Here is an 18,502-nt window from a genome sequence, read left to right as displayed (position 1 = left end):
AGCTATAGTGAGTGAAGGGTTGTGTAATGACTGATCAACTGCCTGTCAAGCTTTGATTAGGTATCCCTAAGCAGCATCTGCCTTCTACATCATATGCTTTCTTTCTCTGATTGAGAAATGATTTAATCTAATTTATAAGTCTACCTATCACACCTCTGAATTAAAAAATGCAAAACTGAGCCTATTTCCCCATTCAGTTAAACGCTAACTTTAATTGTGTTTAACTGACTAGTCTACTAGTTAGAAAACAGTTAAATTCCTCACAGGGTCATTGTGTCAGTGGGTATGGTGTTAGCCTTAAATACGCTGTACAGCGCGGCTAACCTTAGCAGCTAGCTCCGCCAGCCTTCATTCCTCTTTGCGAATTAACATCATGCTTTGACATGTGACTTACTTTCACTTTGGTTCAGTATTTATATGTGAGTTCAATCCTCGACAGTCTACATACCAGTTTATTTCTATTTACTACTTAAAAACTGTTTTACCATGCTGTACCATGCTGTTCCTACTAGACGTCAACTGCTAAGCTTCTCATATTTGCATCGGGAAAGTGCTGGGGGAGAGCAGCCATTAATGCTTCAGCGGCCCCTAGTGGTGGGAGGTTCATTACAGTTTCAAAGGGCATCATAGACCCAGATTTCAAGGCAGTGCTCATAATAAATGATAGGAATTAGTTTAACCAACTCGTAAATCTTGAGCTGGCTAATTTGATAAACAAATTTAACTGTTTAACTGCTTGCATCCTTAGTAACTTTCCAGGGATAACCAAAATGACCAACCAAAGACTTGGGTGAAGCACTATAAAAATCTTGAATAAAATAAAGAAATTCAAAGGATGCATTTGAAATATAAAGTATCATCTAAGGTTCCAAACACTGTCTGGTGGATAACTCATTTATAACAAGACTAGAAAAAAACTTCATTGTTATTCACGCTGTTACCGGGTAAGATATCAGCTCTGTGTGCCGTCTGTGAGGGAGGTGGTGAGTTGCTGGGCTGGATTTAGACCTTCAGCGGGGAGCTGAGCTCAATAAACTGATAAGACTGAGAGCACAGAGCTCTATGTGGATGTTTGGTGTCATTTGGAAAGCTGGGTAACCTTTCAAACACGGCTTCAAAACAAAAGACCACAACCTTTGTGTTTATCAACAGCCTGGCCTGAATGACGATTTCAGGATGACAGGAGCGGTGATGTTTTCAGTCAGAGTTAAGGTCATGTAATGTCTCTTATACAGGTCATGTGATAATTAAGCCACTGTTTAGTTAAAAGACAATACAGAAGTCAAACATGTGATGAGAATGAGCCTATACATGGATGTTAATGGATGAGCTGTCAGCTGTGACTGTGTTCTAATCATGATGGGCCGTATGTGCTGTACTCAGATATTTATAGCTACAAAGCAATGTCACTACTAAACCCCCTGCACCCGCTGACGGCTTTGTTTTGGAGCACATTCTTTCCATCTTTGTTTTGCTCTCAACTTATCCTGTGAGATAAGAAACAAGCCCCCCTCGTCCCCCCAACCACTCATCCATTGTCACTTTTCAAATCACGATCATGACTCCTTTCAGCCCAGCAGGAGAAAAGCTATTTTCCACAGAATCATTTAAAATGATTGTGCTCCGATGTTTAATGGGTTCATTTAACAAGCAGGTATTGGATTCATCTGAAAAGAGCATAAACAGAAAATAACTGTTGAAGCATGTTATGAAAATATTGAATGCTGAGTTATTTAATGACATCAGGATCCAATTTCAACACAAATGCATGGCACTAAATGTTATAAACCAGAGGAAGCTGAAATCATAATAGAATTTAAACTTTTATGTTTACAATTTAATACACAGAACTGTGATCATTACAAGGATGAAAAAACTTCAAAACAAATTTGAGATTAGTAATTCATTTTTCTATCAGTTAGGTTTGATTGGGTGTTTTTTGTTGTGAAAATTACACCAAGGCTGAAATCACTCAGCAACTAACATCTGTTTACAGGCAGAGCAAGCGCAGCCTGCATGCTAAGGATTGTTGAGTGTCCATTGACTGTTAGCATTGGCAGATGAGCCTTCTTCTGATTGTGCCTTCTCAACAAAGTACTGTCGTCATTAAGCCTTTGTATACTAACACAAAATATCTGCAACGGTGTGACACCGGTGTTCCAGTGTGTGGGTCTGTATTGCATTTCAGAGAGAGATCCAGTGAATGAGCATACAGCTGGGGCTTAATGTACAAACCTGACACCAGATAGACTGTTTCACATATCCATGGCATGGAATATATTTCACATCTATCTGGGCAACCTCCCTTTGCTTGGGAATGGTAGAACCTTTTAAAGTAAAAGGTCAACTGGGTGAATCTGGCTGTCACATTCAATACAAGACAATCAGAGCATCAAAACATATGGTGTAGTAAGCTTGTACCTGCGCCAAGAAATAAACAATATAACCTGTGCTGGACGGTCAGCCATCGTCATAAAACTGCTGCTGTAGCTGCATCTATGCTAATCTCTTCACCAGTCACCATTGTTTACCAGCTTACAGTACAACCTGAGCCCAGTCCAGACCAAAGACCATTTTAAAATGTCGCTGGCCACGGCTGAGGCTGTCTGGGCAAAAAGGGAAATAGAACCATTTCAAAAAGGCTAAAAATGTCCACAAATATTTGTTCTGTTACAGGTTTCAGATCGAGTACTGATAAACAGATAAGGATTCTGTAAAAACAGGATAAAAATAAGGGGCAATGTTGCTTTCATTTGCTTTTCAGTTTACCTTTGCTCAGCAGTCTTTTACTATGAATATTCAAAACAAATCTAATCTTTTTCATAGCGTTCTGCACTTGTTCTGTTGTCCCAAACACCGCTTAGTTCAGAGTATGACATTTACACATTGAAAAATAAAAATCAGGCCTAATTTCACATAAAACGCCTATATTCCTTTAACCCTTGAAGTACTTGATTTACAGTCAGTGCAAAATTGTATATACAAACCTTTGCTCATCCTTTAAGCTGGGTTAGAGTTTACATTTAGTTGCTAAACATACCTTAGGTAAACCACTAGTGGAAAATGTACAGCTTATTTGGGCTTTAGAATTACCCTTATTTAGCATTATTCATAAACTGAATAAGAGAAACTAGTGCATTGCTTTTAGGTAGAAAAATGAAAATGAATGAGATGAAACGGGGAACTGTAACTACGTAATGAGCTTATAAAACTCTAAATGTTCACCTAAACATTGATAACTACATATAGAAACAGTTGTCATACCAACAACACAAATTTATCTTTACATTGAATGTGTTTGAGCCAGAGACTTAACTAGAATTATAGTCTGAAACAAAGACTTCACAAAGACAGCGCCATGATAGCGCGCACAGAACATTAAAATATGAAATCTTATATTCAGTGTATAACATAGCCACATAGCTAACATGGCTAAAGCTACGCTCACAAATCAGCTATGTAAGTTATGTAGATACATTATCTACATAGCTTTGTTAGTTTTGGCTACATTTGCGAAAGCTCATGTTGCTAAAGCTAACTTAGCTATTTCTAACAGAGCTACATACCAACATAGCTAAAGCTAAGCTGACAAAGCAGCTATGTAAGCTATGTAGATACATTATCTACATAGCTTTGTTAGTTTTGGCTACATTTACGAAAGCTCATGTTGCTAAAGCTAACTTAGCTATACATAACAGAGATACGTACCAAACATAGCTAAAGCTAAGCTGACAGAGCAGCTATTTAAGCTATGTACATATGTTAGCTACAAAGCGACGTTAGTTTTGGCAACATTAACTAAAGATCACGTTGCTAAAGCTAATTTAGCTACTTTGGCTCATGTAGTAACATTTAGTACCTAGTTATTTTAGCTTTAGCTAAAGCTATCGTAGCTAAGCCAAGCAACTGTTTGTGTAACTACTTCTAAAATGGGTCTTTACGTAATTTCATCCCAGATTTGACCTCTGACCTTCTTCTCTATTTTAGTTATGTATTGTAGCTCATTCTATTATGTCTGCAATGCAGTTATGTTAAGAATATAACTGCAGTTTATGAATTAAGTTGAATTCTTTATTTAAAAAATGTAGAACTGGAAATAGGATGTACTGGCACATTACAGCACTTCCTTTCTAGGATATACGGTGACTCAGATTTACTGTCTGTAAGAGTGGCCGTTAGAATTGTAAGGTCTGCTGCCAGACCCCTCTCCTTTCTCCTCAGATGACACTGATTGGTCTGGTCTTTCTCTAAATGACAGCAAGAATATCAGCTTGAAGCTTTGCAAGACGAATCCACCTGATGACAGACATGAAATCTGGTGAATCCATCAGCTTTGAAAGGTTATTCATGTACACACACACACACACACACGCACCCCCCCACCCCCCACCCCCCCCACACACACACACACACTCACGCAGTGTTTGTCCCTCCTGTTTCCATCATAACAGACTGGCAGCTCCACTTTTCCCTCCTCTGAGCTACCTCCAGTGGTGGATCAGGGGCAAAAAAAGGACATCATCCCACCATTATGCTTCTGTGTGTTGCACATTGAAGACAAGGTCTAAGTACCACATTACATTGAAAATAAATGCAAAGAAGAAGCCATAAGTGAACTTGATCCAGAAACAATGCCAACTAAAATACACTGAGGCAAATTGGAAAACTGTTTTGTGGTCAGATGAAGCAGATCTTAAATTATTTTTGGAAACCATGGACCCTGTGTCCAGTGGACTACAGAGAAAAGGGACCATCCAGCTTGTTATCAGGTCAGGATGGGCAGTTGAAAGCTTGCATCTCTGATGGTATGGGTGGCATTAGTGCCTCTGGCATGGGCAGCTTACACTATCAATGCTGAAAACTATATAGAGGTGTTAGAGCCACGTATGCTCCCATCCAGAACGTCCCTTTCAGGGAAGGCCTCACACATTTAAGCAAGACAATGCTAAACCACATACCACAGCCATCACAGCAGCAGGGCTTCACCGTAGAAGAGTCTAGGTGCTGAAAATCCAGACGTTTCACCAATAGAAAACATTTTGTGCATCATAAAACAAGAAATCTGGCAAAGAAGACCCAGGACTGTTGAGCAGCTTGAATATCAGGCAAAAATGGGACACCATTCCTCTCCCAAAACACCAGCAACTGGTCTTCTCACTTCCTAGAGGTTTACAGACTGTTAGAAGAGGGGATGTCCCTACTTTTTTAAAAATGTGTTGCTGCCATCACATTCAAAATGAGCTAATGTTTTCATGAAATAGTAAAATGTCTGATTTTCAATATCTGTTTATGTTCTTTTGTGAATAAAATGTGGATTTATGACATTTGAAAAATCACATGCTTAGTAATTCAAATAAGCATTCTGAGAGGCTGAACTTTAAAGACCTATGAGCTCTTTTACTTTTTCAGGATACAAGGAAGAAAAACCAGATGGATGGACTAATGAGGTACAGGAAGAACTAAGCGGTGAGGAGTGCTATTTCAGGGATCATGTGTCTGTAATGACAACTGCTCCCCCCTTTTTCTCTACCTCTCTCTATCATATCCCGCTCTCTTTCCTGCTCTTTACACGAGGGCCTTCAATGCCCTGAACTTTTTCCAACCACAGATCTGTCTCCCCATCACTTTGTGCGTCTCATGATAAATATAGACCACTGTTTCCCCTTCCCAATAAGCTGTGACACACGTGCAATCTGCCCACCCACTGAGGGGACCAGAGGGGTGTAGAGTATATAAGGGTGAGAGGCTGCAGGAGAGAGGGGTTACAAGTGGTATTACATAAGACGAACAAGAACAGAGAGAGATAAAGGAAGACAGAAGATTTGTGCTTGTTTCCTATATTTTAGCCTCTGGAAGACTCCCAGAGTTGCCTAAAGAAGAAGAAAATTCCTCTCTTCCCTCCTTCTCTCCCAGAACTCTCTGCCATCCATGAGTGTGACCAACTCCTCTGCCTATCGATCGGAGCGTAGTTTCCACCAGACTTCTTCATCTTCCTCCTCTTCCTCCTCCTCCTCCTCCTCCTCGTCCTCTGGTAACCCATACATGGAGAAGAGCCGAGGACTGTTCGCCGAGGACTTTGGCTCCTTCATGAGGCCAGGGAGCGACGCCTTGGGGTTTTCCAGTAAGTTGGGAGAAAATTTAGAGTCTCTGTAAGTCATTTTTGTATATAAAAGTGGTCTTAAAATAAGAGCAAGTGCAGGTTGAAGCGACAGCTTCGGCTATAATGTGGATTTATGTCTGTGCTTGGAAGGGATTTGTTGAAAGTGTGGTGGTTTTCTCCATAAAGTGATGACAAAATATGTCTGACGCGGTTCAGAGGAGGGAGAAAAATTGCAGCGTTGAGTTCAAGAAGCAAAAGGAGTGTGGTGTGGTTGATGTGTTTGGACCAATATGTTTCCAAGAATGATTACAACCATAGTGTTGTTTGATGGAATAACAAGTGTAAAACAAAAGATGAGGAACAAAATGAGAAACCCTCAAAGTTAGAGCTGGATATTGTTTCATCTGAGGTACTTTTCAGCTTCCCTTTTCCGTTTTTCATATAAAAAATAAACTTTGAACCAATGTTAATTTTGGCAGCTACTTTGGATTTCATCTCGAGGCTCATTTAAGCTCCCTTTATGTACGAAAATAGACCCATGCATTTCAAACGATACAGCTGTGTCTATCCAGCTGTGCTCGTCATCTGTCTCTGTGCCCAGGTGAGCTAACATCATGTATTTGTTTGTAGTTCGTACAGCTCACTCAATATTTTGCAATATTTCCCCTGAGAGCTCGATTGAGTTCTGCCATTTTTCAAATGGTTCTTCTTCGTTATGTTTTGCTGCTCTGGCTTGAGTCAATGGCTAAATTGCTCAACAATGCCCCCATGACTGGTGGCGGTACTACAACCTTTGTTCCATATCTGTAAGCTTCGAAAGAACGGACAAAGTGAATGCAGAGTAATAACAGAAAGCTTCATTTGTATCAGTATGCGTTTCAAATGTGGAGTGTAAATCAGCCTTTAGTACTACCCTTAAATTCAACATGGTAAGTGTTTGGTCTGTCTCTGTTAATAGGAGCCAATAGGCTTCAGTTTTAGTCAGTGAGGTTGCTTCCACCGTCTCCTCTCCGTCACAGCTCCTGGCAGCCCAGAGCCCTCCACAGCAGGACTTCAATTTTTGACAGAAGCAGGGCAACTGTGCATCAATCAAGCAGCAACCTCTGGTCCTGAAAAATGAGGCCGATCCAGAAGTGCAAAAAATTGCAATACAACAAGTGTCCACCTGAGGCTGGCTGCAGGAACACTGGAAGTCTCCTGGACACTTGTTAAACAGCTGTTTTTTTACACTAGAAATAAACTGGTTTACAGCCTGGTTCAAAAAACCAAACGTGCCTCATTAGCTAATGTCTTCATGTGCTCTCTCTGTGCGGGGAGTGAATTTTTTTGTACCACGATTGATTTGATTATATTTAGGAAAAACTTCACTGCCGACTGATTGGCGCGTCTCATTTGATTGACAGATAACTCGACAGGCCGAAGCTGCGTTTCTGTCAATGGGAATGCTAGCTAGCTAGCTGACAGGAAGTTGAGCTTAGCGGGCGGGCCGTTAGGTTGATCCAAAGTCCTGTTGAGACATCGATTTCAATATGGACGCCGCCGCAGATTGGCTTCAAGAGCTGTTTGAGTCTGCCTATTGCACGCAGGCGGCTGTCCTCACACAGGTTTTGTCCAATTCTTTCTACAGTCTATGGGTGAAACTCACAGTTGGGAAGGACAGACCCAGTGTGCTTTTTCAAGGAGTGAAAGAGACACAAAATCATCTTCATTTTTTTCTCTTTGAATTAAGAATTTTTTTCACCGTTAATACAAATAAAACTGAGAGTACAGGCTGAGAGGAGCAAGGTACGAGTGCGTGACGATTTTCTACCAGATTATGGACCTGAAACCCTGAAGACAACGGACTCAGTGTGCAAAGAACTTAAATCTTTGGAGTAAAATGTCTTTTAGATTTGGTCACATTTTCCCTCTTTATGGTTGAAGTCTAGTTTTAGTTGAAGAAAACTCAACAACATCTTAGTCCAGTTTTAGTCAATAAGATTTCTTATATTTTAGTCTTCACTTTCAGTCAAAGCAATTTTTTTTTCTTTAAACCAATTCAATCAGCTGCATTGTAGAATCAATATTATGCAAAACACTCACATTTATGCACTATCAATACTTTAATTGAGTTTAAATATACTAATGAAAATACTGACGTATCTTAAATTCACAGTGGAGCAATCTCATGGATTCTGAAAGTACAGCGCTAACATTTTATTCTCCTTTATGAAAACCAAATTTACTTTCATCATATTTTTGTAATCAAAAATCTATTTTTGGCTAGTCTCAAACCTGTTAAATGCTTGATGCATCCACAGAGTTGGGAGTGTCCGTGCGTCCAACATGACATAAAATCCTCAGACATGCCCCTTTACGGGGGTCCCATCTGGCAAATTTTCGCCTGATTGCAGGCATCTCCAAAATTTTTGACGCCGCAGACATGCCAGATATCAGAACGTGCTACAGACAAGATTTTTGAAGATACTGTCCTCTAGCAATTGGGGCGTTTTGGCATAACGATTCCACATCAGTTTGTGTCCGGTCATTCAACTTAAGACTAATGGAAAAAAGTTAGTCAGCCAACATTTTTAGTTTTAGTCACCAAATTTACACTGCTTTAAATTAAGAGGTAAATTCCTCTCTAAAGAGCCTAGCTCATTCTTCAGCTCAGTAATGTGAGGAGCTGGTGTGAATTGTTCAGTATCACTTCACTGTTGGCACACACAGACGTGTGAATGTGCGACACCTGAACTTTAAATGGACTCCAAGTCCGTGTCGTGCATGTGTCAGGGCCAGAGAAGAATTGTTTTTGAATCATGGGTGCAGAGAAGGAGCCTGAGGGTGAGTGCAGCTACAGGGACGAGAGGAACACAGACACATGAACGCACGCATGCAGGAGAGTGGGAACGGCTAAGCTAGCTGCCAGCAGTGTGACTTCACACACGGAGCATCTGCAATGACGCCTGCATGTGGAATGACCAGATGGTTTCCCGGTGACCGGTGAGCACACAAAACATTTGGAATGATGTTACACAATCAAAGAGAGCTGTGTATGTCGCACACACACCAACACACACTTATTTTGAGTCTGGTGGCAAGTGTGAGGTCATGTGTTACCGCATAGCCTCATAATGAGCTAAGAGTCACTGGAGACTGAAAGTCACATCAGACTCTGAACACCAGATTTTCAAGTTCAAGTAGCACCCTGCAACAGTTGTAGTCACATAGAGCTTTGAAACTCTAGTTTTAATATCTCTTTACTATTTTTAGTTTTAAATATAAAGTCCTAGTAATGTAATTACTTTATCTTGTAATAATAGCTTCCTTCAAACATATTGTACTTTTGGCCCTATAAAACGTTAAGCCATTTAAAGAACTTTATTCTTACTGATCCATAAGTTAACATTAGTTAAAGTAAATCCAATGATGCTGTAACCTGTTTCTACAAGATTTTATGATGATCATTAAGCACTTAGATTTATACTTTTAAATGAAAAAACAAATTGATTGTGAAAGCTGCAGGCCTACCCTAATAAATGGCTGCTTGGGCCCCCGTACAACCATTCGAATGGTTCCTTAGCCAGAAGTGAATTTACAATGTAAACGCATCAAATCAGCAGTGTTAGCAACAGCCTTTTGGCTAACCTTGTCTTTTGGGCCTGGCTGTTGTTTGTTACAATTGTTGTGGTCAAATAAGCGAGCCAACTCCCTCTTTTTTATCTCCTTTCTTTTCTGTCATCCAGAAATTTATAAGGTCCTTGAATGGTGAGCCAGATTCCAAAATACAGTCCAACTATTCAATGGGCCAGCCCACATTAACTCTGCAAAATAGCAACCAAAAAAAGGCTTATACCATTTTAAATAGAGAGAACGTTTATATTTTAAAACAGGCTACATTTTTACCAAAGCAACAATACTAAATTTTGTTGCTTTACTGCTCTAATACATGGTGAGTCTTCAGGCTAATATCAATTGTCTGACTTCCATAGGTACTCGCTATAGATCTCAAAAGTGCTAGCCGGCAGTTCTTCTTCCGGAAGGGAAATTCGGCTTTCCAGAGACGTTTCTTAAAATCCTTATGACAACGCTTGTAGTACGTGAATCCTGCCTTCTAGCTACCTGAGTACTCATGACTGTTCAACATTAGATTTGGCACAAAAACAGCATTTAAAAACAGAGAAAAAGGCAAAGCTACAAGATTGTTTATTTCTTTTGGAGGGAACTATGTATCCCACAATCCATTGCAATTCACTTTATTCATTGTTAATGATAGCTTTTTAAGCTTTTAGACATATGCACACTTTTTTCCTACAATTATCTTTATTGCAGTGATTATGTTTTAAATGAAATCATATGTCGTAGTTTGTGGATTTCATATTGCGGCAGCATGTAATGCCATCATCAACAGTTGACAGCCTTTGTTTGCAGCCTCAGCAGACATTTCCATGGTAAATGGAGACTGCGACCCTCAGAGACCTCGCTGTGACACTCAAGGATTGTGGATATTGTGGTATTTTTGACAGAAATTGTGATTAAACTATGTTTTTCTTAAAATTAGGTTGATATTTCATGAATATTTGTCTTCTACAAAAGCCTAAACCATGGTTTTTAATCTCAGGTAGCTCAGGGTAAGTCTAACTAGAATACTTCTGATATTATGGCTAATAATTAAATCCACTATTGAGAAAATAAATGGGATTTTCTCTTCTGAAACTATAGAACTTGGCCCTGCAAAACTTTCCCATTTTTCCCTCCTTATGGGCAGCCTTGAGAAGATGTCGGCTATTAAGCTTGATTCTGATTTTATGAATGTTGTGAATACTCGTCTCACTCTGTGTCTGCTATTAGAATGAATGTGTTTTCCATGTCTTCGGTGTCTTCCAGTGACATCTTGGCTCTGAAACCTCTGTAGGACAAATAAATCTCTTTTGTGTTGAATTTTTTTTCCTAAGGTTGTTTAACTGCCCCTAAAATTGTGCAAAATCAGATAAAAACAGCTTTTAAATAGCTCCATTACAAACATGAATAATGGAAGCATGAAAGCCTGGTCAACAGTCAGTCCCAGGGTTGACATATAGAGACAAACACTTACATTCACAGAGTACCTGGAGAGAAGTCATCCACACAGAAAGGCCTTGTCTAACTGGGACAAGAACCAGGAACATTCTTGCTGTGAGGCAAGGTAGCCACGAACCATATCTCCACCATGCAAAAATACAGCACTGGCAAATGTTGGTTGTTAGTTAAATATGTCAATGCTAAAATCTTTCAATAGCATGATGTAATATCATAAATAAGGTGAGTAAATAGATCCTATGATCCGTCTGCACTTGATGTAAAGTGAAAAACCACCTACAGTCACTGTAATTATCACCTCCCTCTCATTATCGTACCTGCAAGGTGAGAGCTAACTGAATAATCACTGGAAACTTTCTAACAAAGAGAGCTATACACATAAACTATTCTTCCTCCTGCAGTCTAACAGCCTTTGTTGTTTGTTTAGGTGGAGCTGGAAATATCAAGACTCTTGGAGATTCCTATCAGTTCACAGTAGATGTGAGAGACTTCTCCCCTGAAGATGTCATCGTCACCACGTCCAACAACCAGATCGAGGTTCATGCAGAGAAGGTGAGCAGACATGCTATTTTTATTCAGGAAGGTTACACATCATAGAGGAAAACCATATACAGGTGTTTTCTCAGTTGTTTTGTACAGTGCCCCCCCCCCATAGCAAGCTTTCACATTAACAAAATTAATCCTGCCTGCCCACTTTTGCATATATTCTCTATCCAGTACAGTAGGGGGAAATATGCACATAGTTGGTTTACGAATCCAAAAGAAGAGGAAATAAGAAGAGACAGCCATAATCATGTAGGCTGACATTTGTAAATGCTCTCAAACTCAAGTCTGGCCCTTGGTACAGTTATACTTGTCCCACAAGATCATACCATATTTTATTTTTAACTGCCCCAAAGTTATGAGGTCTGCAGATTTACTCCAGTAAAAAATGTGAACTTAATGATTTAAAATACCCTGGTTAAGTCATAAAAATTTGAAAAAGTAAATAGTAAAACAATTAGATAAAAAGTGGGAAGTGTGAAAAAAGAAATTGTTTTTTCATTTCATATTTTCAATTTTGCATCTCAAAATTATGACTTAGACTTCCATCCAACCATCCGTTTTCTATACCACTTATCCCAGCTATCACTGGGCGACTGGTCGCCAGTCAATTACAGAGTTTGACTTAAACTTATGATTTTGAATTTTTATTTCATATTTTTCAACTTTTTCAGTTCATAATGTTAACTTTATATTATGACCTGATAGAGTCACAGTTTTGAGTTTTATTCCACATTTTGGGCATTTAAATTCATGATTTTATATTATGTTGTATTTCAACCTTTTAAAATTATGATTTTGAATTTATTTCATATTTCATCTTTAAAATTATGATTTTGACTTTCCATATCATAAATTTGCCTTTAAAAAGATTATTTTGGCTTTTGATTTGATGTTTTGACCTTTTGATCTAATAAGTTTTATCTAAGATTTTGAGCCTTGAAACTTATTATTTTGACTGTTTTGGGTCTCAAAATCATTTATCATCAGTGTTTTTTTTGTTTGTTTTTGTTTGTTTGTTTGTTTTTTTGTTTGTTTGTTTTTTTTTACCTGTAATTCATTTCTGGTGAAAATGAGATTGATAGTTTATGGTGAAATGTTGACCCTGTTAGGCTCTCAGGTTAGACCTAAATCCTCTTCTGTGACTGAGTTTGACACCCTGCTCTGTGCGGATAAAGGAGTCCATCCTGCAGGATACTATGTATGTTTTTATTACATTAAGACACAGACAACAACCCTTTTCCCATTTTCTCATGTACCGTGCAGCAATTAATACATTTAATATTGACTTTTATTGGCTCTACTCACTGATGAGTACCTTATACTCAAGCGCATCTGCACTTACTTTCCACATACAAGGCCCTAGTCGGCATAAATCATCCTCAAAACCATCTCTACAAGTAGACCCTGGCACAGTGCCCAAATATGGTACTCTCCTTTTCACACTGATCTAATGAACTTGACTTTGGGGTCAAGTAGATGGGCTCTGATGTGAAATCCCCCTTGCCTTCCAGATATAAATCTAATTTCTGCTTTTTACAGCTGGCCACGGATGGATCAGTGATGAACACTTTCACACACAAGTGCCAACTACCTGAAGATGTGGACCCCACCTCAGTGACGTCATCACTTGGCGCCGAGGGGACCCTGACAGTCAAGGCCCGGCGACACCCGCCCAAACACGAGCTCGTACAGACCTTCCGCACCGAGATCAAGATCTAGAGAGGGACCCACATCCACATCACAAAACCCTTTATTTTTGTGTTTTTAAAGCAACTTTCTGTTCTTCCTGTCTCCACTTTAACCATTCAGCTGTTAACACTCACAGAGTTAGCACTGTTCTGTATAGATTAAGTCATGTACTCGCTCTCTGACAGCAAGAATGCCTGTTTCTGCTTGTTTATTATGAGTTAATTCACATTACAGAGCTTCACAAAGGTACAGATGTATCTTTAAATGGACAGCATGCCCCTTATCTTCTATGATCATACAAAAATAAAGCCAAATTACCCTCATGATGGGTGCTGCTGACATACTGCACTCGTGGCAAGATATGTACAGAAGGGATCTGGATGATGCTACACCCTATCCACCAATCAAAACACACATTTATCTCACTAAAAATTCCCGAGAAATCCCTCTGATTGGTGCAGTCTATCACAGAACAGATTCTTGTGTCAGTCTAAAAGAGACACTCACATTTATGGTTTGTTGCATTTTCCCCTGCCATTCCCTCACAGAGATGTCAGTCGTAATCTTAAATCTGCTCTTTCTAAACATAAAATAACTGATTAAAACGAAACTACTCAGAAAAAATGTTTGGACTTAAAAAAGCATTCTAATAACTAATCATAACAGCAGAATCCAAACTAAGAAAAATACTATTTGGCATGTATTTTAGGTTAAGTTTGACCCATGTCCCATATGCTATCATTTAGGAGGCTAAGTTTACAACTGAAGCCAGTCAGAAGAAGTAGCTCTATATTTGGCTTCACTCCCCGCCAGCTGTTGTGACATCCATCTCAGTATACGGTCTTTGATCAGAGAAAGTTGGACATGTACGAGCACTTGAAATTAATCAGTTCCCTCCTTTCTTCTAACCTAAAACTGTAGACTCACATCTGAAATGGATGTTTGCCATGTAATTTATTGTATATTATTTGTGTGAATAAAATAACCCAACTTTACAACAAATATCTAAAAGTGTGTGTGCCTTTTGATTGATGCTTAACATGAGAAATTGTATTTTTAGACGAATGAGCTGGTTTGGAATAAGAAAACCCAGTAGGCCTATTAATGTGACCGACTTGACACCATAGTTTTCACCCTATCCATCATGAATCCACATGGGAATGAAAAAAATAATACACTTATATGACTAAAGGCAGGTAGACAGTAAACACTGCAGGACAATTGCTCCTAAAAATCAATACCAGACAGTTCATACATGAAGTGAGGGACTCTGTTCAGTCTTCAGTGTGAAGGCCTTCATGACACATCTGTCCCATTTCAACAAGAAAAGAAATTCAAAGCGGCCACTCAAGCAAAATAACCTCGATGTCTCTGGGTCTATTATGCTTTTAGATGGCCTCAAATTGTAGCTAAGGACATGTTACTGCACAATCAGTAAAGCTGCTCTCTACTTATTCTGTGATATCACTTTTAAATGACAGAGAGAAAGTATTTTACGTTTGATTGACATCACTCTGCTCTGTGTATATTTAAATGGTAATTATAAAAACAGTTTTATAATAAAGCTCCTCTGAGATAACTGATGGTGTAGGAAAGTGTAAGCATTTATGTAGCTCTATAGTGAGTCTGCACCAGTGTCTCCAAGATCAACGTCTTAAATAGTTAAAATCTGATTTATATCTTTATTTTGAGCAGGTAAATAAGATAAATGGAAGATAAATGAATGGCAAAATCCATAAGTGAATCTTTACAATATAAGCTGTTATTCAACACAGAGCACACAGTATGCCTGGAAAAAAGTCCAGATAAAGGATAAAAAGCATGAAACAAGACCTGCTTATAATAATGAGTAAAAATAATTCTTATTTCAAGAAACTGCATCACAATTATTATTATTATTATTATTATTATTATTATTATTATTATTATTATTGATGCCTCCTTGCCTGTGATAGCCAAGGCCAAAGGCATGAAGTGTCAGGGCTTGATCATTGGTCATAATTCTTGTGATTGCAGTATCTCATGAGTGCCTTGAGAGATTTTCTTCAAACTTTCCACAAATGTTCACTCTGACTAAAGATTGATCTGATTTGATTTTGGAGGTCTGACAAAAGGCTGCAAAGATAAGTGGTACTAATGAAAAACAGCTGGATTTTGAAATTATACGTTATTGGTCAACATGTCAGTAACATGACTGGGTCTAAAAGGTGCATTTTTAAAAGGCAAAGTCTCTCATATAAAGGTTGCAGAAGTTCTGCCATTTGTGAAAAAAACTGTCTGAAATGTGTAAAACAATTCCAGAAGAATGTTCCTCAACAAAAATTGCTTTGAATTTCCCACCATCTACATTGCATAATATCATCAAACCATTCAGAGAATCTGGAGAAATCCCTGTGCAAGTGACTATGCCAGGGTTGATACTCGTGATCTTCAGGCCCTCAGGTTACATTGCATTAAAAACATGATTTTGTACTGGAAATCACAGCAAGGGCTTGGCAACACTTCCAGAAAGCAATGTCTGTCAACACAGTTCGCCGTGTCATCCACAAATGCAAGTTAAAGCTGTAGGCATGGAAGAAGCCATGTGTGAACACGATCCAGAAACGCTGCTTCTCCACTTTTAATAAGTGGAGTGAGGCAAAATGGATAATTGTTCTGTGGTCAGATGAATCAAAATTTGAAATCTTTTTGGGAAACCATGGATGTGATGTCCTGTAGACTAGAGAAGAGAGGGATGATCCAGCTTGTTTTAAGTGCACAATATAAAATCCTGCATCTCTGATGGTATGGGGTTGCATCAAGCTGGGTGTACACTGTGCGATTTTCCTGCGATTCAGCCATAAATTTTGAGTCGTACGACTCACTTTACAACATGATGACCTGCTCCCGACTGATCAGCAGGATTTTTAGCATGTTTGATATTTGGTCGTACGACTCAAGACACTTCACAGGGAAAGCAGAAACGTGGAATAAACAACTTTGGGGGATTGTTTTCCTTTGTCAACTGTCAGAAAACGTCCTAAATTACCATGACAACGGCTGGTATCACTTTCTGATGCACACTCCCTCTGATAAAGGAAATAAACAAGCAGGAAATTTTCTTACCCGCAGACCTGCAGCTGACATAGATGTGATGCTGTTTGTGTGTGAGACAGAGAGAGATAGCAGGAGAGCGAGAGAGAGAGAGTGCACGCGAGAGAAAGCGGGAGAGGGGGGAGAGAGAATATGACTGGAAACACTTCACCCTCAGACCCTGAAACTCCACGGGTTTCTGTCACAGTCCGTCCCGACATCAGTCACACTCAGGTCGTGCATGACCGTCAGATCGTACAGTGTGAGCACACAACTCATGTGCGATGGTCGTGCGTCATAAACGATTCAGTCGCACAGAGATGACATTCTGCCACAACTGTCGTATGGTCGGCTTGAAATTGCAGTGTATACTAGCTCTTAGTGTCTATGGCACACATCTGGAAAGTCACTATCAATGCTGAAAAGTATATAGAACATTTAGAGCAACATTGTGCTCCCATCCAGACAACATCTCTTTCAGGGAAGGCCTCGCATATTTCAGGCAATGCTAAGCCACATACCACATCCATCACAACAGCATGGCTTCACAATAGAAGAGTCTGGGTGCTGAACTGGCCTGTCTGTAGTCCAGACCTTTCACCAATAGAAAATATTTGGCCCAAGTCTACCTTTGTATATCGTTCACTTTTCTTTTAACAACAGTCTGTAAACATCTGCGAAGTGACAAGACCAGCTGATGGAGTTTTGTGAGAGGAATGTTGTCCCATTCTTGTTTGATGTAGGATTCTTGCTGCTCTTCTTTGCCAGTTTTTTTCCCTTGTATTATGTAAAAAAAAGATAAAATAAAATAAGAGACAAAATGTCCTTTTTTTTTGTCTTTGACACAGGAATACTGGCTGACACATCCTTTATGACTTGTCTCAGACATGGAGGTTTACATTTTGGGTGAGCTTGTTAATTGCAGACGTTAGAAACTGCTTCTTTTCTTAAATATATGTCTTTAACTTGTTTTAACATCAGTGGGGAGCATGGGATTCTGATTAAGGGACTTATGAAAAGTGGCATTAAGTTTGTGCATGAGTGAATAGCATGTATATAAATGTTCTTCAACATGCTGTACCTCCAACAATATCTACTTTAACCTCCAGTATTGAGGTATATACTGTATGTTGGGCCGTCCAACCCTTACCACACCCACCCCAGCCTGTGTTGTTTGAAATGGTGTGATATGATTGGACAAAACTTTACACCACAGTAATTTTAGGTCTTTAGTTGTATTAAAAAATATAAAAAGTTTGAATACAACTCGTGTTTGGATGTTATGTTTGAAGGAGTAGCCTACTTGAATGTTTTTAAACTCATATGATGCTTTACTTACCCCTTGGGGGTAAAACCTGAAGCTAACACTGAAAGGAATCAAAAATAGAGCTTATAGCGTTAGTTCAGGCAGGCTATGGAGTCAAGTTCTTCCATATAACTGAGATCAGCTGTTAGCCCTCATCAGCTGACAGCCAGCTAAATCACTCTAAGCACGCTATTGGCTAATTGCCCATACTGCCACATTTAAACTGTTCTAGCCTGGCTATGCTTTGCTGCTCGCTCTGCAAGCTACTTTTTGTCACCCTCCTCCACCCCAGCCCCTCCTCTATGCTTAACCTGACTTAATCAATGCCATTCTGTTGTCACTGGTGCCTGTCCTGCACTGGGTTTATTGCTGCTTCTCCCCCTAAAAAATCAACAGCATTTAAAGAAATTAATGACTGCTAATAGAGAGAAAATGTATAAACCCAAAATCATGTGATTTTAACTGAATTAATTTCCCCCATCTGATTAATTAGCAGCCTACAGGGTCAGCCTTTTGTTATATGCTTGCCCTGTTGTGTGAGCTATGCAATTTTCAGGCAGTTGTGCTCAGAAAAATAACATTATTTCATTGGATGCAAAAATAAAGCTGTTTTGTTTTCAAACTCATCCTTCTCATTCTGAATCCATCTGAATAAAAGCCAATCATGCTCTAATTTTCACACATTTTAAACCATACTCCAAACACAGAGCAGGTGTTTGTTCCTTGATTTT

At 39.2% G+C, this 18,502-nt stretch overlaps 1 protein-coding gene across 1 annotated transcript; it reads left to right on the top strand.

Moving 5' to 3' along the window:
- The first annotated feature begins 5,760 nt into the window (after positions 1 to 5,760).
- Positions 5,761 to 14,412, top strand: hspb7 (heat shock protein family, member 7 (cardiovascular)). Its single transcript, XM_041800227.1, has 3 exons — positions 5,761 to 6,121; positions 11,586 to 11,710; positions 13,244 to 14,412. Exons 1-3 carry the CDS (start codon positions 5,929 to 5,931, stop codon positions 13,421 to 13,423), a joined length of 498 nt encoding a protein of 165 aa, XP_041656161.1. The 5' UTR covers positions 5,761 to 5,928; the 3' UTR covers positions 13,424 to 14,412.
- The last annotated feature ends 4,090 nt before the right edge of the window (positions 14,413 to 18,502 follow it).

Source organism: Cheilinus undulatus, linkage group 11 (genome assembly GCF_018320785.1).
Source record: "Cheilinus undulatus linkage group 11, ASM1832078v1, whole genome shotgun sequence".
NCBI classification, from domain to species: domain Eukaryota; kingdom Metazoa; phylum Chordata; class Actinopteri; order Labriformes; family Labridae; genus Cheilinus; species Cheilinus undulatus.
This window is presented reverse-complemented; position numbering and strand designations above follow the sequence as displayed.